At 38.4% G+C, this 16,832-nt stretch overlaps 1 protein-coding gene across 2 annotated transcripts in view; it reads left to right on the top strand.

The window, feature by feature from the left end:
* Positions 1-10,433, top strand: part of RAD18 (RAD18 E3 ubiquitin protein ligase) — a 61,301-nt gene extending 50,868 nt beyond the window's left edge. Inside the window, exon 13 of one of the 2 annotated variants that reach the window (XM_062585649.1) lies at positions 10,201-10,433. In XM_062585649.1, the coding sequence (XP_062441633.1) occupies positions 10,201-10,300 (100 nt within the window). In that variant the 3' untranslated portion in view covers positions 10,301-10,433. The remainder of the gene's footprint in view (positions 1-10,200) is intronic. The other variant, XM_062585650.1, reaches the window with a different exon arrangement.
* The last annotated feature ends 6,399 nt before the right edge of the window (positions 10,434-16,832 follow it).

A 16,832-nucleotide genomic window follows, 5' to 3' on the forward strand; every position in this document is an offset into this window, starting at 1 on the left:
AGAGCAGAGTGGGAGAGAGGTAGCTTGACAGGAGTGAGGAGATGAGGGAGACAGCAAAAGTTAAAGAAGCTTTTTCTCTCTGGGCTGTAGCTAAGGAATTTATGGAACTTGGTTATTTCCATTCCTATTGGTCTGATTCATGTAGCCAAGGCTCGTAGTGCATACATCTGAGCCTATTCTTTACCTCCCATACCACTCTGAGGCTATGTCTAGATTGAGAGACAAATGCTTTTTGTAGTGTTCCTTATGGTCCTGGATCCTTGGTCATCCTTCTAGCTCCTGCTGAGGAAGATTATACTCTAGCTCTTTGCTAGCTTACTAAAGTGAGCCTGGGGCTCGCTCAGACTGTGTCCAGGGAGTTTGAGCATCGCTGGGATGCACTCCAGGAGCAGAGAGCATTGCCAGGTTCCACTGGGGAGCTGTATGTTTGCCTGAGAGGGAAGGATGGTGTAGTAGTGTGTGTTTGCGTGTGTTTTTATTCTTTTTTTAATTAAATGCATTGCCTCTACAGAACTTCTGTACCTGCCTCAAATCTGGATATTACATATGTATATTTTTTTTAAAAAAAATTCAATTCAGCCTATGCTGTCTAATGATTATCTGTTCTAATGCCCAGTCTTTGGGGGTGGGGGGGAAGTCCACCAGGTCAAGTCTTAAGGCACTTTTGTTAAAGTCAATTTGAAACTAAAAATGAAGGAAACAGTACTGTGTGAAGTTTGAGTTGTTAATTTTAGGGCCCCAAGCCAAGAAACTAAAACAACAGCTGTGATGAAATTCAGACCCCTGGTTTAAGAGGTAAGGCCATTGAGGAACACAGGGTTTTGTTAGGTGACTGGGGACAAAACATTGCGTCGGTATCATAGGATTTTCTTCTGTAATAGACCTGCTACATCTTGGAGGAGAGAAGAGCAGAAGTTAGAAGGAATAAGAGCAGAAGTTCAGACAGCAGTGAGAATGACAGGTGCTTCCTTTGTCAGTACTCGGGCACTTAAGGGAATGCTGGAAATGTTATATGTAGAGGAAAATGCTTTGGGGAACGTCTGGTGAACAAACTGATTCATGCTTGGGCTTGCAGGTAGAAGGTCAAAATTATTCTTCTGGTTATTTGGAAGAATGGCATGTGACACAGACTGCCAGAAACAGTTTTATTAGCACTTGGTGTGGAAAACTTTTCTGTCCTGCAGTGACCTGAAGCGAGGAAATTCCCAAGACTGAAGCCATGTCGCCATATCCATGTTTACCTTTCTGTGGCTTACGTAGCAGACTTTGTTTTATGCATAATGAACTGGGATTTCATAGCAAGCTAAAAATTTTTGGTTGAAACTTCTTCCAATTTTTCAAAATTCAGCCTGTTAAAATTATTTCACCCTATTTAAGCAAAGTTACAAGAATGTCAAAAGCTGGTTAACATGATAAGCTTGACTGGTTTTGCTGTTAAAGCTAGTGACCTTTATCAGGAGTGTGGAATGCAAACAGTGACAGAACATATACTTAATCCAGTCAGCTTTTGAGTACACAAAGTGACCACTCCGGCATGGCAGTGGGGGATGGAGCTGGAAACATTGCACTCAGTGCATGTTCTGGAGCTATAGACCATCAGGGCTCCACAGGTCAGGGAGAGGGCTCAGGAGCAGGCCAAGAGGTAACAGCCACATAGTGAATTGTTCTGCAGCTGCATCAAGGTGAAGAAAGCAAGCAAAAAGTACATATTTTTAACACAAACTTGCACTTACTAGTAGAACTGTAACTTATTACCGTGTACACTTTCTCAATATTTTATAGAGGAATTCACTGAAGTTTCTTTTGGTAAGAAAAACCTAGTACTTGAAGGTTCTGTGCTTCTTGTGGAAAGATATTTATCAATTTAATTGTCCATGTAATGCCCTGTGTATTGGGCTTCTATTTATTAATTTTAGTCTTAATTTTGTAGCAGTATCCAATCTATCATCCAATTTGAAAACACCCCATTTGCAAGTATTTTGAAGAAATTTTGTAAAAATGAATGGCAAAGCTAATAGTCTTCTCTTAACTAGTCATATTTTCCATATCTCACTGCCATCTCCATGGTGGGCTATAGTTTCTATTTCACCAGACAGTGACTTAGAATTTTCTCAATGATGATACAAATTATTGTATATTCCTTTTTATTCTCTCTGAATTCCAGTCTAGAGATGGCAATTCGCAGAGTTTTTTCGGGAGCGTGTCTCAGGTAGCATGCTGTGGCTTAGGGGCTTGGCATCTATGGCTTCTTGCGTGGGTTAGAAAAACTTATTCCGTAGTGGAAGAAGAAATAGGAACATCAGAACTTGAAAACAATATTACAGTTCCATTATGAAATATGTCTACCTAGCAGTATTGAATGTTATTATTAGTGCTTTGTGTCCACAGTAAAATCATTTGTTACTTTATTAATTTCTTTCACCCAGGAAACTTCTCAATTGTTCGGTGTGTTGGTTTAAATTAATTGGAAATAAAACTTGGCCAGGTTGATATGTGTAGAAGAATGTTAAGTAAAGCAGATCTACAACTTTCATTAAAGTTATTGGTCTTTCTGTTAATTAAATTGTAGCCTGCGTGAAACCTATTCGAAGTGGTACAATAGATACAAAGTCAAATGAGGGCTTTGCCTTGGCAAGCTTAATACATAAGAGCACAGGCCAGCACATCAAACAACAGACAGATAGTATGTGTATTTTATAAGCAGCCTGGATTTTTTTAATAGTTATTACTAGAAAGAGATCATTTTCCTTAATACAGGTTTATAATAATTAATAATAAGGTATTTGCAAAACAAGGGAACCAAGCAAAATAGAAGCTCCAGTTTTGGGTTATGTATTTTAATATACTTTTAAACATGATTAGCATTCTGCTTTGAAAAAGTATAGTCATCAAAGTTAGAAATGAGCAGAACTTAAAACACTTTAAATGATAGTTCTGCTCTATTCTGTGCCTTCAGTAATATATCCTTGCAAGGATAACCATGTATTGCGAATTCTTGAAAAAAAGGAAAAAGGCGATAGGGAAGGTGCAGCTAACAGGTGCTCTTTGTAAAGTGACACATTAGCAGAATTGTTAGTTTGTTGTTTGTCTCTTACCATATATTGTATTATTGCTTAGCCTTTCAAAAACTTAAGCTGTTAGTTTTGAGATATGTTGCTATCTTGCCTCTGGTATAAATTAAACATTTTCCAGTGGATGAATGGTATCAGAAGAATGCTTCTTTTATTGTAGAACAAAAACAGTAGCTAATGGTCTGTCTGAATTCCTATACTAGACATGCGTTTTCAGTATGCTGTTGAAGATTCTTGCTGAAGAGAATACTTTTAAATAATCCATACTCACATAGAATTTTACATCTTTAATATCTGCAGATCTATAAATTATATCATTTGATATGAAGGCATGAGGACGGGACATGTTAAAAAAAGCTACTGTGTGCTGCCCTACAGAATATTCATTTTGGTTGCCTAACTAAACTGTTAGTAACAATTTTAGTTGTGGCTCTTACAGAAGATTTCGCAGCGCATAAGCAAGGAAGAGCCTTAACTGAGATACGGATGTCATCAGAGAGAGTACATTACTTTTTCTGTATTTAAGGTACAAATTCTTATTGATCTTACTTTTTTATGTATGGCAACTTAATACTGTTCAACTGTATTATCTTAAAAGTATGATGGTTTTGGTAACTGAAATGGTGATTTTTTTTTGTCTAGATAAATGACTGCTGTTTTTGTCAGATGTCATTTTGACATTTTTTAAAATATCTTCCATTTGATATTTTTTCACTGTTGGGATTTTGAGTTTCCTACAACTATGAAAGGACTAATTTCAGGATTAAATTCAAGTTAAAGCTTCAGTGGAAGAAATATAAACAGACTGCTCTTTGCTCAGCAGTGAGAGCATGGCTCAATAATTTTAATTTACTTCAGTCAGAGTGTGCATTCCTGCAAGTAAAAGCTCAGATCACTGCTTTTTAGTATACCCCCTTGAATCACTAGGAACAGCAGTAAGCTGAAATCCTTTCGCCCTCTGTCCAAAATTGTAGACTATTTTCAGTGGAAAACCTCTGTTCAGTATTCTCTCTTGCCTTGTACTCTAACCGCAATGATACCCTTTAAGGTGTCCTGCTGGTGGAACTTGCCTGCCTCCTTCTTTCCCCCACTTGGCTTAATCAATGATTTATCAAATCTGGGAGGCAGATTTGATAGGAGGGAGCCCAGGCGACAGAACCGAGTGTTTCTGAGCAGCCATTACCACTGGCTGCTGGAGTGGAGAACATATAGGGAAAACTAGCTGGAGAGGCATCTTACAAGGCAAAAGCGGAGTTTGATGTTGTTAGCTAACGTGTAAAGCATTTAATTTCTAGTCGAGACAAACCCACAGAGCTCTCAGATGAATAACAAAATTCTCTCCAAAGTTTTGCAGGTGCAATCATCTGTCTTCCTTGTAACTATAGTAAGTAAAAGTAGTATCAGACAATGTTCAGAAACTCAAATGGGTCTTTGATAAATCACTAAGCTTCCAGTAACTTGTCTCATTTTCATAAAATACTATAAATGTTATGGTGGAAAAGAGCTGTTAGGTGTTTATCTAATTTGTTGATACAAATGTCTAGTGATGAAGATTCCACAATCTCCTAGTGTAATTTTGCTTAACTATCATCATCATGAAAAATTTTTTTTTCATTTTTTCTTTTTTCGTTTGTTGGTAAGTAAGCCACTGACACGTGTGAACCTGGTAAGGAGAAAAGCAGAATTTTTACACTTTGGAAGACTTACCATTTCTCTTTTTGGTCTACTTTTTTTCTGAGCAAACTAATCCAGTTCCTTTAACCTTTGCTTTCAAGTCGTATTTTCTAAAGCCTGCCTCCTTTAGGGGACTGGGGAATGGTGAGGAAAGACAATGTCCCACATACACTCTATTCCAGCTGAGATGTTGCTGTAGCTGCCCCTACTCAATAAATGCCACCTTTGTCTGTGTATAAACTCTTACACTTAACTATCTTATTTCTATAAATGTTGAGGGGTGAACTGTAGTACTATCATAGCACAGTTCCTGTGTGTATTGCCTTTTTTTTCTTACCCTCACAGTGAATGTGATTACAATTCCTTTACATTTTTTTTCTAATTCTTTCCATTTCATAATCATGTTTATGAATTAAATTAAAAATTTATGGAAGCTATCATCTCAATCTTAGGTTTTTTTTATTTCTGTTTTTTGATTTCTTAGTTTTTTAGATTTTCTCAGCTTTTGCCAATAGATGCTTTCCTGATACACAAAATATATTCAGGAATAGTTTTTACACAAGCAGATTCATATTATCTGATGCATCAAAACTTTTTTCAGCTTCGCATTTCATAGCATCCCTAACAGATTCTCCATACTGATACATTCTGCACTGCCAATGAATTACCGCCCAAATTCTCTTTTGGCAGTAAGAGACCAACCTAAGTTCAGGACCCTTTTGAGTTTGATATCTTTGCATTGGAGATATTTTTCTTTTGCTCTGGTTTTAGAATTGTTTGGAATCGTTGAGTCCCCTGTGTTGGTCTCAAATTCTGTCTCTTATCTTAAAACATTATTTATGAAGAATTAGTTCTTTGCTTTATTTTGAAAGGCTTGGTAAGGATGATAACTGTAGCTGAGATGTAGAATGATAGTGAAACTGAGATGTCCTTGTGGTAACTAAATAAAGTTGTGTAGCACTTGTGTATTTTAGCAAATTGTAAAGGCGTTGCGATGTCTTTGCTTTGTAGAATTGTCTCACAGCATTCTCAGGACTCCAGAGTTTTGTAAGCAACCATAATTCATGTGAGCAGTCCCAGTTAAGACAAAAGGCATGGGATTTCAGGGTGGGTCTTTAGACTGATTTTAATCAGTTATTTCCTAGAATAGGTTTCAGTAAACAGTATCTTTTCTGGCTTAGTGGTAGTTATAAAGCTTTAGATTACTAAAAGTTGTAATTACCTTTTACATATTTTTGTTGGTTTTTAATTTGCATGGAAAATAATTGAATAGATTCCTTACTGTTGATAGTTAATTTTATTTTCTAATCTTGGTGTTCTATGTTAAATTTAGCAAAATCAGAAGTAGAAAATACCAGGTATTTGCTTATATAACAAAATGCGGATTTAATAAAAGGACAATACAGACAGTGATGTCTATAAGGTCATCTATAAAGTGGTGGAAATACTTGTAAATAGAGGCAAGATAATGTAAAATACATACAGAAATTAAAAAAAAAATCAGTTCTCAAACACTTTAAGCTTTAACTGATTTGTCAGTATGATATTTATTAAGAGCTAAAGACAGCTAGAGACTTTACCTTGCCCATTGCAAGCTCCAGGAACCTATGGAAACACTTTGAGATAATATTCTTCAGATTTAAATAGGTAATCAAGCTTAGGTGTTTTTACTGGAAGAGGGACAGTGCTGATTCAAGGCAGAGGATGGTCCAGCATACTACCTTAGTTAAAGATGTTTGGCTGTGTTTGATGCCCTAGGGCTGTTGTGTGCTTTGCTGACCTGCCATGCCACTACGGACACGACACTGCTGCCTGGATTTCTTCTTCTCGTGAGCCTATGCTCTGTCACCTTCCTCGTAATATGCATCAGTGAGGGGATTATTGTATTAGTGACTGCTTATTATGAAATAGCTGTTTGAGTTTTGAAGACCATAATTTAGTATGCCTATGCTTTTCTATGGCAAAACCAACATCTTGTTAAGGCCATACTGCATAATGCCTTAGAAGGCAGTGTGTAATAGAGTTGGATTTATCATAGAATCTGTAAGATGACAGTAATCTGAAATGCATACAAAACCAGTACGAAGAAAATGGAAAACAATACTGAGAGATTCAAAGTGAATAGCAAATGAGCTGAGCTTTCATACTAGAAAATAAAATAGCTTGACTGCCTGTGCTGCCATTTTTCTTGTCAGAAATGTTCAATAATACGGTAAGGAGGGAGTTACCTAATCAGCTCTTGTGTGACCTGGAATACTGCACTTCTTTTTGGCCAAGCATTAAGAAATCTTAGGAAATTGGTAGAATCTTCAGGAAGATCAGTAAATACAGGAAGATGTGGAATTGACAAGCAAGCATTAAAAATGTTTGTTTTGGAAAAAATAATTTGCTAAATGAAAAGAAACAAAGTTGTTCTTTCTTCAAAGCTGGAGGAGGAAAGGCTTTCAACTTTGGTCTTGATACATTATAGAAATCACACTTTTAGGATTTGCAACTTTGAGATTGTAGGAAAGTTGCATAGGGTTATGCATAGCCTGTTTCTTCTGAACTCTACAGGTATATGAAATCTGATTACACTGCTGTCTTCAAAGGTACAGTCTAAGTGCTGTTGCCTTGGGATTCATACTGATCCTACCTGACATGGTTAATGATTTTATAGCTGCTGGAGTTCTGTTCTCATTCTGATGCTGACTTGGGCTCTGAAGTACAAGCTGTTCCTGTTGATCTGCTCTAGTGTGCATCTTTCAGCAGTCAACAGAGACACCGACTTTGGCGTTTGAGCATTTCCATTGTTCTTTTCAGTTGTGAATTCCCAGCTGAAGCCAACTGAATGGTCCCTCCAAGACAGATTCATCCTAGCTTGGTAGTAATGGTAAAAACAGAATGTATTTTTAATGAATTTTTGATTAGTAATAGCGATGGATGGATGAGCAGTATCTTTCATGTCAACACGACATGGAATTTCAAGCTCTGAGGCCAAATGGTGGAAATTAGCTGCTTAATTTAAATGTGTTTAGCTTAACAACTTTTTTCTTTTGAAATAAACTCTATGGCTAAGCAGAAAGCACTTCTTTGAGTTTCCAGTGGAAAATTCCTTGTCCGTAAATAAGAAGAGCCTCTGGCAAAGAGAAGCTGTTTAAAGATGGAAGTCCCACGTATTTTCCTTGTTGCGTAGCTGACCAAAATTACTTGTTCTTTTTCTCAGTGGCTATAATGCTGAGGATGACTCTTTTTCAGGTAGACCTTTTCTGACAAAATGTCTTGATTTTTGTCAGTGGTGGTTACTATTGTAGGACCAAAAATAGGCCAGGAAATTACCTAATGTATTACAGTACACTGTTATACAATAGTGATTATATAATTATATAATTATGTTAGGTAATAACACAGATTCAACCTTCAGCGCAGACTTTGTGCAAGAAATAAGAAATATATTAAAATGATGCAGGTGGCTTTTTATATATATACACATGTTGCTTCCATTCTTTAGTATTCAGAACTGGTCCCTGGTAACAGGAGGAAGGAAAACTAGGCTCTTTTTTACCTCTACCTGGCAGGCACATGATAGCCAGGAGTAGTGATTGAAGTCTTGGTTGCCCCGAGACTGTTTCAGCTAATCTGTGACAGGCTATGTCTCCAGTACCTGTGGAGTGGGAACTAATATGTGTCTGATTGTCCCTGCTGTTTAGAAGGAGCAGAAAGTGAACAGGATAGTTCATGGATGCCGTCATTCTGAAACTCTGCTGCTCCAAAGGAGGACTAAAATTTGGGCTTTAATGTAAATATTTTTTTGGAACTGAATAGGTTTCTGTTGCAGCTGGTATTTGTCTTAGTTCATCCTTACACTTAGGTCCCAAATCTTTATTTTCAGTCAATATTGATATCGCCTTACCCTCTTCTTGTATATAATATGTCATCATCTGAGGGGTAACTTTGAATTGGAATTAACGTATCAAAAATTGGCTTTCAGCATAATAGTAACTGAAGTTGCAGAACTAACTTTCAGGTTAGAATTGTCCATTCTGTAGTGTGATGTATGTCTTCTGCATATCTATGGTAGAATTCTTGCAGTAACCCTTTGAAACATTAATTCTGTTTTACTGCTAGTGAAACTAAGGTTTAAAAGACAGGAAATCTGCAAGTTCTGGGGCTCAGTTCTTTGTCATATTGGTTAGTTTGTCCTCAGTCTATTCTTGTTCCATATTTATCAAAACCTTCTAAAAATTGAAGCTTCCTGCTGTCAGCATCATGGTACTGGTAACTGCTTAGCTGGACAAGTTATGGAATTGATTAGGGATTTTTTGAGTGAAACATTCTTGATTTGATGGAAAATGCCACCTTGGGGAAACCTAAAGCTGGTTTTGAGAATAAGGTTTGGGTTTTCCCTGAAGATATATTGACTTCTGGATTTCTGCTCCTAACCAGGGAAATGCTTTTCCTGAAAAAGAGGACAATGGTTTGTCCCCCAGCCTGCAATGGCTGGGACCCAGACTGAATCTGTAGAGAAATACTGTTGTGTCTTTTAAATTGGGGGTTGGTGTAGCAGGGGGGTTTCCTAGCGATGAAATGAGGACAGTACTTCAAATGTAGGATTGCTTGGCAGAAGTGAGAATGCCCTCCCTTCCTTAGCTGGGCGGCAAATGGATATACCTATGGCATGGGAGGGCCTCACTTGAAGTCCAACAGAGGTTCTGAGATTGATAGCTATATTTCTTGTCTTGCAACTTTTCATGCAATGATTTTTGTATTCTGATTGAAAACTTTTAGGAATGTCGATGAACCTAACAATAGAGTCAAACTTAAGTTCTGTGTAGGAAAAAATTTGGCATAACCAATTTGATATCAGAGTCCCAGGCATGGTGGTGTCCACTCAAATGAAAGTAATGAATAGAAGCAAACTTGATAACTAGGGGAATACACCTGAAGGATTAAGCCAAATGGCTGCTGTTCAGTCCTTTGTGTTAAGTATGTGTAATCTGGTGTTGCTGACTTTGAATATTACATAACCAGAGCCATGATAATGGCCACTAGGAGACTGGTTCCAACCAGGAAAGGTAAAATATTGATTAATTCTTTTTAATGACGACACAAACCTGTACATTTTCTGGTATTTTCTTTGATCTAGGACAAAACATGTTTGTAGTTACAGATGGAGGTACTTATTTCATGTACTCATCAAAATTAGTGAAGAGATTGTTCTGATAGCTGATATTTCCAGGAATTTATGCCTGTAGAGAGAAATGAAGTGTAAGATGATCTTTTCCAATTTATTTTCATGCCCTGGAAGCAGACAAGAAGATAGAGCAATATTTCTTTTCATCACCACCAGTAACACCTATGTGTTAAATGTATGTGTGTATATGCCTGCCTAGTTCGTACAGTGCTTCAATATAGCCTTTAATATTAGCCACAATTAGAGCATCTTTAAAACTATATTTTCTGTTTTCTTTTGCAGCAGTGTTTCAGACCTGCGAGTTAACAAAAAGAAGCTATGTCGGTCCAGAATGCCAGAAAATGATCAACTGCTACCTAAGAGCAAGCGGAAGAAGAGCTAGTGTCACAGTGGTGTGAGGTCTAAAACCATGCAGAAGGCTTAAAGCTGCGCAATACTACTTATTTGTTCCCTCTTTTTCCAGTGTGTCTGAGCACTTAATAAAGCGCTGAAACTTTGCACAGTTGTCATTCAAACTGCCTTAAAATAACTGGATTAGCACACCGTCTTGTTTACAGCACTATGGGTCATTTAACTTTAAGATTGGGCATGAAATACGGAATTCTGTAGGGACATTTAGCTGGCCGTTTTCCCTGTGTCCGCATCGCAGCTGAAGGAGGTGGTTCCCCGCTTCGTGCACGTCCTGCTCGTATCAGCAGGAGCAGGCTGTGCCCGTGCGAGCGAGCCGGGCAGTGGCGGGAGAGCCGAGCCGGGCGCAGCGGCAGCAACCCTGCCCCGCGTGCCGGGGGCCGGCGCGGAGCCTCGGGCCGTGTCCGGCGGCGCCCGCTCTTCCCTGCACAAAACTGCTCACAGCGCCGCTGAGGAGACGGGCTGGCGCGTTGTTTGCAGACCGACCGTCCCGCTGAAGTCGAGTGGGAATCCAGGGAAATTCTTCCTTTTGTCATCGCTTTCTGATAGGGCAGGTGGGTTCTGCCTACTTTCCTAATTCAATTTGGAAACCTAATTTCCTCCAGATTTCAGCGGGAAGTTAGGTGCATAAATACCTCTGAGGCTCTGGCTGCATGTGATGGTGAAAATCTTTTTTTTTTTTTTTTTTTTTTTGAAATGATAAGCATGTGTGACGGAGAGGAGTGATATGTTTAATTCAGAGTAATTTAACTTTTTCAAATAAATCATAATTCAAATTTAGTTCTACAGAAATATGCTGGTTTTGAATATGTTCTTGTAAACTTATTCGTTAGTATATGAAAGAGAATGAATACTCTTATTTTGACTTTTTTATTTTTGACTTTTTAGGTCTCTGTGTTTCACAACAATTAATACCAGACAGATTTTGTGCAGTTGGCCAGAGAATATTTGCATGTGTGACAGTATGTCTGAACGTCACTGTGAGCAAGGCAGCTTGCATCGGCTGTTGAGAAGCCTCCTTAGGAGGCTTTTATTGATGTGCTTTGCATCTGACTTAGCAAGACTTCCTTTTCTTTAATAAGGTAACGATAGTGACTATCATATGCAGAAAATAGCCTCGAGAAACTCTATAAATATTATTAGAACTTAAAATGAGATCTAACTGTAAGTAGGAATGTGAATATACCTTTAATAAAATTAGGGCAAAAGGCTGCCTCTTCTAAGTTTTGCTCAGTTGATTTGCCACCAGTTGTGCTTATGCGAAGCTCTGAATCTGATGAAATGCTAGTGTATTATAGTTCAGGATTAGGCATGAATGCTGGGGTTTTTTTGTTTTTTTTTTTTTTTTGTTTTTTTTCCCTGCCCCCCCGGACCCCCAACATTGGTGCAGTAGCAGGTGTTTGAAACTACAGAATTGCTGTTTTGGTTTTAAAGTGCAGTTACAAACTTAAGCGCTGTGGAGTGTAAGGCTGAGAACCCTCAACACAGCTTTCTCATTACCTAGTGACCAGCTCAGTAAAGGTCAAATCAGAAGTGGTAACCTAGCCCCTGCTAACTGTATGAGGTCTTCAACTCCGCTGAATCAGCAGGGAAAATTAGGATGCTGCAATACTTAATTAGCTAGGTGCTTTCTTATCCATTACCAGTGAATGGATTATGAATATAACTTTATCAATATCAGATACTTTTTGCTTAGCTTTGGAACCAGATACCACTTCCAAAGCTAAACTTGTAGTTAATTGTGATAAATGCTGATGTAAGTGAGATGAAAATGTATTTCAACAGCCAATAAGAATGAATAGTCTAATGCATTAAGTAAGTTTGGGCTAGGACGTACTTAGAAAAATCAACACAGAAGATGAATAAAAAAGGCATAAAATGTCAAGTGATGAAAGGGCTAGTGCCAAGCTTCAAGAATTTTTCCTGGGGTGGCTGGAGGCTAGCAGCTCAAATTTGTCATTTCTATTTGAGAACACATGAAGAATGGGTGAAGTACTACAAATCTGCAAAAGGTATTTATGGTATCTGTGGTTAAAAAGCAAAGAGATTTTGGAAAATTCTGGTAGTGTTAGCTTAATATCAATTATTTTAAAAAACACTAGAAGAGATAATCAGCTATTTGTAATCACCCAAAACAGAACAAGATGAGAAATGGCTTGTGTGGATTTGTCAGGAGCAAACCATGTTGAGTCAAGCCTGAGTTTGGGAAGAAGGATTGAATGATCTAGGGGTGGTTTTTTGTGCGTTTTTTGTTTGTTTGTTTGTTTTTGGGAAGAGAAGACAAAGCGGGTATTAAGTTTCTAGGAAAGAAAAATAATCTCTTCAATTTAGACAGAAAGGAAATAGTTATATTACAGTAAGGAAAACTCAGCTTCCTTAAGGGCAAGGAAGCACTGGAAGAGATTGCTTTTGGAATATCTATTGTGAGAGGTTTTTAAGGGAAGCAGCTCTTAAGCATGACATGTTTTGGATATTCTCATGCTGGGACAAGCTGACCTTGTGAGTTCCTTTGCAGTTCTGTGATTCTTTGCTTCTGTGTTAATGCAGGTGCATTACAGTCATTGATGTTAAGCTGTCCCCTTCTGCCCAATTGTAGGCAGTATTGTAACCGTGGACGTAGAAAAGCCTTGTTCTGTTGCAGCGCGTTTTATGCCTCAATAAAAGACAACTGCTTAGTAATAAAGCAGCATTAACTTAGCTTCATTGTCTTTTTTTTCTAGGCCAGTTGGTAAAGAGTGTTAAATCTAGAATGAGTGTCCTGTGGGAGGAACATAGCAAACCAACAGGTGTTGAACAGCCCAGCAGATCTCGGTCTGATCTGGCATTCAACGCTGGTAGTCGCTCAGGTAGTAGTTCTGTTGTTCAAGCAGTTGAGCTCTCAATCTGCTTTGGGGTCATAAATAGCAGCTGTATAGTTCTGAAATTCATGCTGACTTCAAACTATCTTCCATTCGAGAAAATGCAGGAAAAGCTATTGTTCTCGAAGCTATAATCTTGAACATACCCAAAGCTTAAGACTTTTTATGTTTCTGTTTTTCTACTGTTTATTCAATCAAATTTGTTATTTCTTTAAGAAAAAAGGCATTTGATCCTTCCTTAGTGCTTCTTTCTGAGTTTCAGTTAGCCGGGGCATAATATGAAGAAACATTAGCCTTCATAACCATTTTTAAATCTTTTGCAAAGGGTCTGAATTTAAACCCTTCTGTTGCCAGTTGCAGTGAATCACGGTAGAGTGGTATCTTGAATCTGGAACTGGCATTCCCCAAAGAGCTCTTTTCAGATTGAATGCAAACGAAGATGTTTATTGAGTGTGTTTATCTACTTCATTTTCTGCAAATATAAGCCTCAGATGTTTACTTTTTGTATAGATTTTGGCATTTGAAGCTGACTTTGCTTGCATCAGCACTACAGCTATTGGGCTGATGCCTGTGGTGTGCTGTATAATGCTGGGCTCCAAATCTGAAAATTTATTTTCTCAAAGATGTGATAAAGCAAGTCTCTGACTTTGCTCCCTTCATTTTGGTTACAGCATGGGCCAAGGAGCAACTGAGCCCAGCAATCCACTGTTAGTAATTGTTTTTCCAGGATAATAATGCATTCTAGGCTAAAAATTTGTTGAAGTAAGGACGCTCTGAGGTCAAGGTGCAGAAGAAATGATTGTCAAGGCTGTGTTGGCTGTGCTGTTCTTACATTTTGTTTTTCTTCTGATTTGTTACCATGTAATTAAGTGGCAGAGTTAAGGGTAATAGTCTTGTCCATTCATACTGCAGGGTTCAGCACATTCCTGTGTGCGCTGCGTATCGGGAAATAAAAGTAGAAGAGAAGAATTCACAGGATGCAGAACTCATTTACTAGTCGAGCAAAAAACATTAATCTTCATTTTCAAGTCTTTGCAAAGGGTCTGAATTTAAACCCTTCTGTTGTCAGTTGCAGTGAATCACGGAGGGGAACAAACTACACCAAGAATGAATCAGCCTTTTCATCATCCCCCAGGATGTCTTAATCCTTCGTGTGAAGAGTAAGCCAAGCAGCAAAGGGAATAAGGGCTTCACAGATAGGTATAGTTTGAGAAAGGATTTAGCACTGACTTTACTGTTCTGAAATCACTTTTGGGCAAAATGGGAACAATGGTTGGTATTTCTGAATACGTAATGCGCTGCCTTCTGAAGAAGATACTGCAGAATCTCTGACACTGAAAAACATGGCATGTTTCAGATGAGAGTGAGCTGCGAGGCCTCAGGAGACGTGGAGTGTATCTGTTCTGCACAGTGAGAGCCTAGGGGAGATCTCTACTCTGTCTTTGAGGGCTGCATGATTTAATAAACTGAAGGAAACTAACGCATACAATCTTTTGCTTACAATAATAAGGTTTTAATTCAGTTTTCACTTTCTTTTCCTTTAACCATTTTATTTATCAAGATAGATTATTTATTGAAGAATGTGATAAAATACTCCTTTCCCTAAGAAAATTCTTAACTCCACAGTGTAGGCAATGAAATCAATGAAATTAATTCAACTACCAAAATGAAATACAATAGCACATATTCTAAGGCATTAACTTTTTGATGTGGGAAGGGCTCCTTCATCATAATCTGAACTTTTTGTCTCTGAATTCTGTTATTTTTGGTGTGAACTAGGATCATGAAGGAAGGGGAATGTTATTTATTATTATTATTATTATTATTTTTGTCCAGCATTATCTTGTCCCTGTTTGCCGTTACAGCTGAAATGTGCTAGTTCCAGTTTGACACCTCTTAGTCTGTCTTTCCAGTTCATAAAATACCTTCCAGTAATGAAGATCTGGATTACAATATGGATGAAATGCCAGTTTGTTAACACTGAAAATTAGATTAGAATATGCTGCCAACATTTCCTTTGGAAATAATCTCATCCAGCTCCCACTGAAGGACTGCTGTTTGGTAGGTTTTGAATTGGTCTGATAAATAATTGAACCAGCTCTGGGGCTGCTTCAGAGGGACGTTACTTCATGTGCATAATTAACAGAAGACATCTGTAACATGGTGCTTGGCTATGCGTAGTGCAGCCTAACGTCGGTATTCTCGTCTTTTGCTTCTTTGAGTAGTTTTGCAGCCATAAATGTATAGTGGTGTTGACTATGTAGCCACTTTTGGGGGGTTGTTATCACTGTGCCTTTTTTTTTTTTTTTTTTGTACCTACAGTGCTACAGTGAAAATGAAACCTTGAAGTCCAACCTCCTTCCGAGCCAGATCAAAAGCTACATTTAAAGAAAAAACTTTGCCTGAAATGTTTCTCAATACGTTTGATGTTGCAGTAATTCCCTGTGATAGTTTTTTGGGGCCTAAATGCCAGCCATGACACCAGACATTGTAGGCAGAATGGCATAAAATACAGGTTAGCTGTGGCTTTTGTTTTCCCTCTGGCTCTGCTATCAGCTGTTTACCTTCTTTCTGGCTAGCAGCAAGAGACTTAATGCGAAGTGACCGGTGAAGGAGGAGCTGGCTGCGTTTGCTGGAGGCCTTGCCTTTGCTTGCTCGGAGGCTTTGCAGCAACGTCTGCGCGTTAGACTTGCGGTAAGCGCGGAGAGCAGCCCCGCTCCTTTTGTCAGGAAAATGCCGAATCTTCTCACGCTCCGTGGAAATGTTCCACCCAGATGCCAGCAGCTTGGCTGAAATCGTTTGTGAGAATTATTTTCAATCTCTGGCATGACAGCTATGACACTGAGCAATGTCTCAACTGTCTGTACCCAAAGATGCTGAATAAGCCTCTTGTTTGGAAGATATTTACAGTTCTGCACTTAAACAAATGTACAGCCAGAAACAGTCAGATGTATTTAGTACTCAAGTAATTGCTTAGTGGGTTTAGGCAGCAGATGCTGCCTAATATGGTGGTATACCACAGCTAGTTGCGTGGGCATCAGATTTTCTCCTAACCCTGTAACTTCTCTAAGGCAAGTACAGATTTATGCAAGAATGGCATAAAGGAGTTGAAGGTTCTGCCCTCTTTCCAGAGAGCAGGTTAAAAGATATTTACTTTAATAAATTGGTAATTCCCCGTGCTATTTGTTCTGTCTGTTCCCTCATACAGACAGCTGGGGTTGGCATCATCAGCTAGCACTAGAAAAGGGACTGCTGTAGAAAAGCAGCAACTCTCGAGGCCTTGGTTAAATTCCGGAAATCATTAAAATGATATGTTTAGGTGAATATTTGCATACCTTCTCATCTCTACTGCTGAACTTATTTAAAATGTTTTACTATTCATTTCTCTTTATCTCCCATCAAACATACAATTTTGCAAGATAACTTTGTTTCCAAACCTCAGGCCAGTCTTGGGCATAACAAAATGATTTGCTGATGTGTGCATCGTGTTCTAAGCAGCAGTTCTTGGGAACTCCTTTGCCTCTTGATAACAAAGACTTCTGACTCATGTGAACCATGAAGGGTTTCGACTGACAATTCTTAATGTTCAGAACTGGTATTTCTTATTAACAATTTGCTCTTTTCAAACAAAAAATTACATCTCGAATT

Source organism: Rhea pennata, chromosome 12 (assembly GCF_028389875.1).
Source record: "Rhea pennata isolate bPtePen1 chromosome 12, bPtePen1.pri, whole genome shotgun sequence".
Classification (NCBI taxonomy): Eukaryota; Metazoa; Chordata; class Aves; order Rheiformes; family Rheidae; genus Rhea; species Rhea pennata.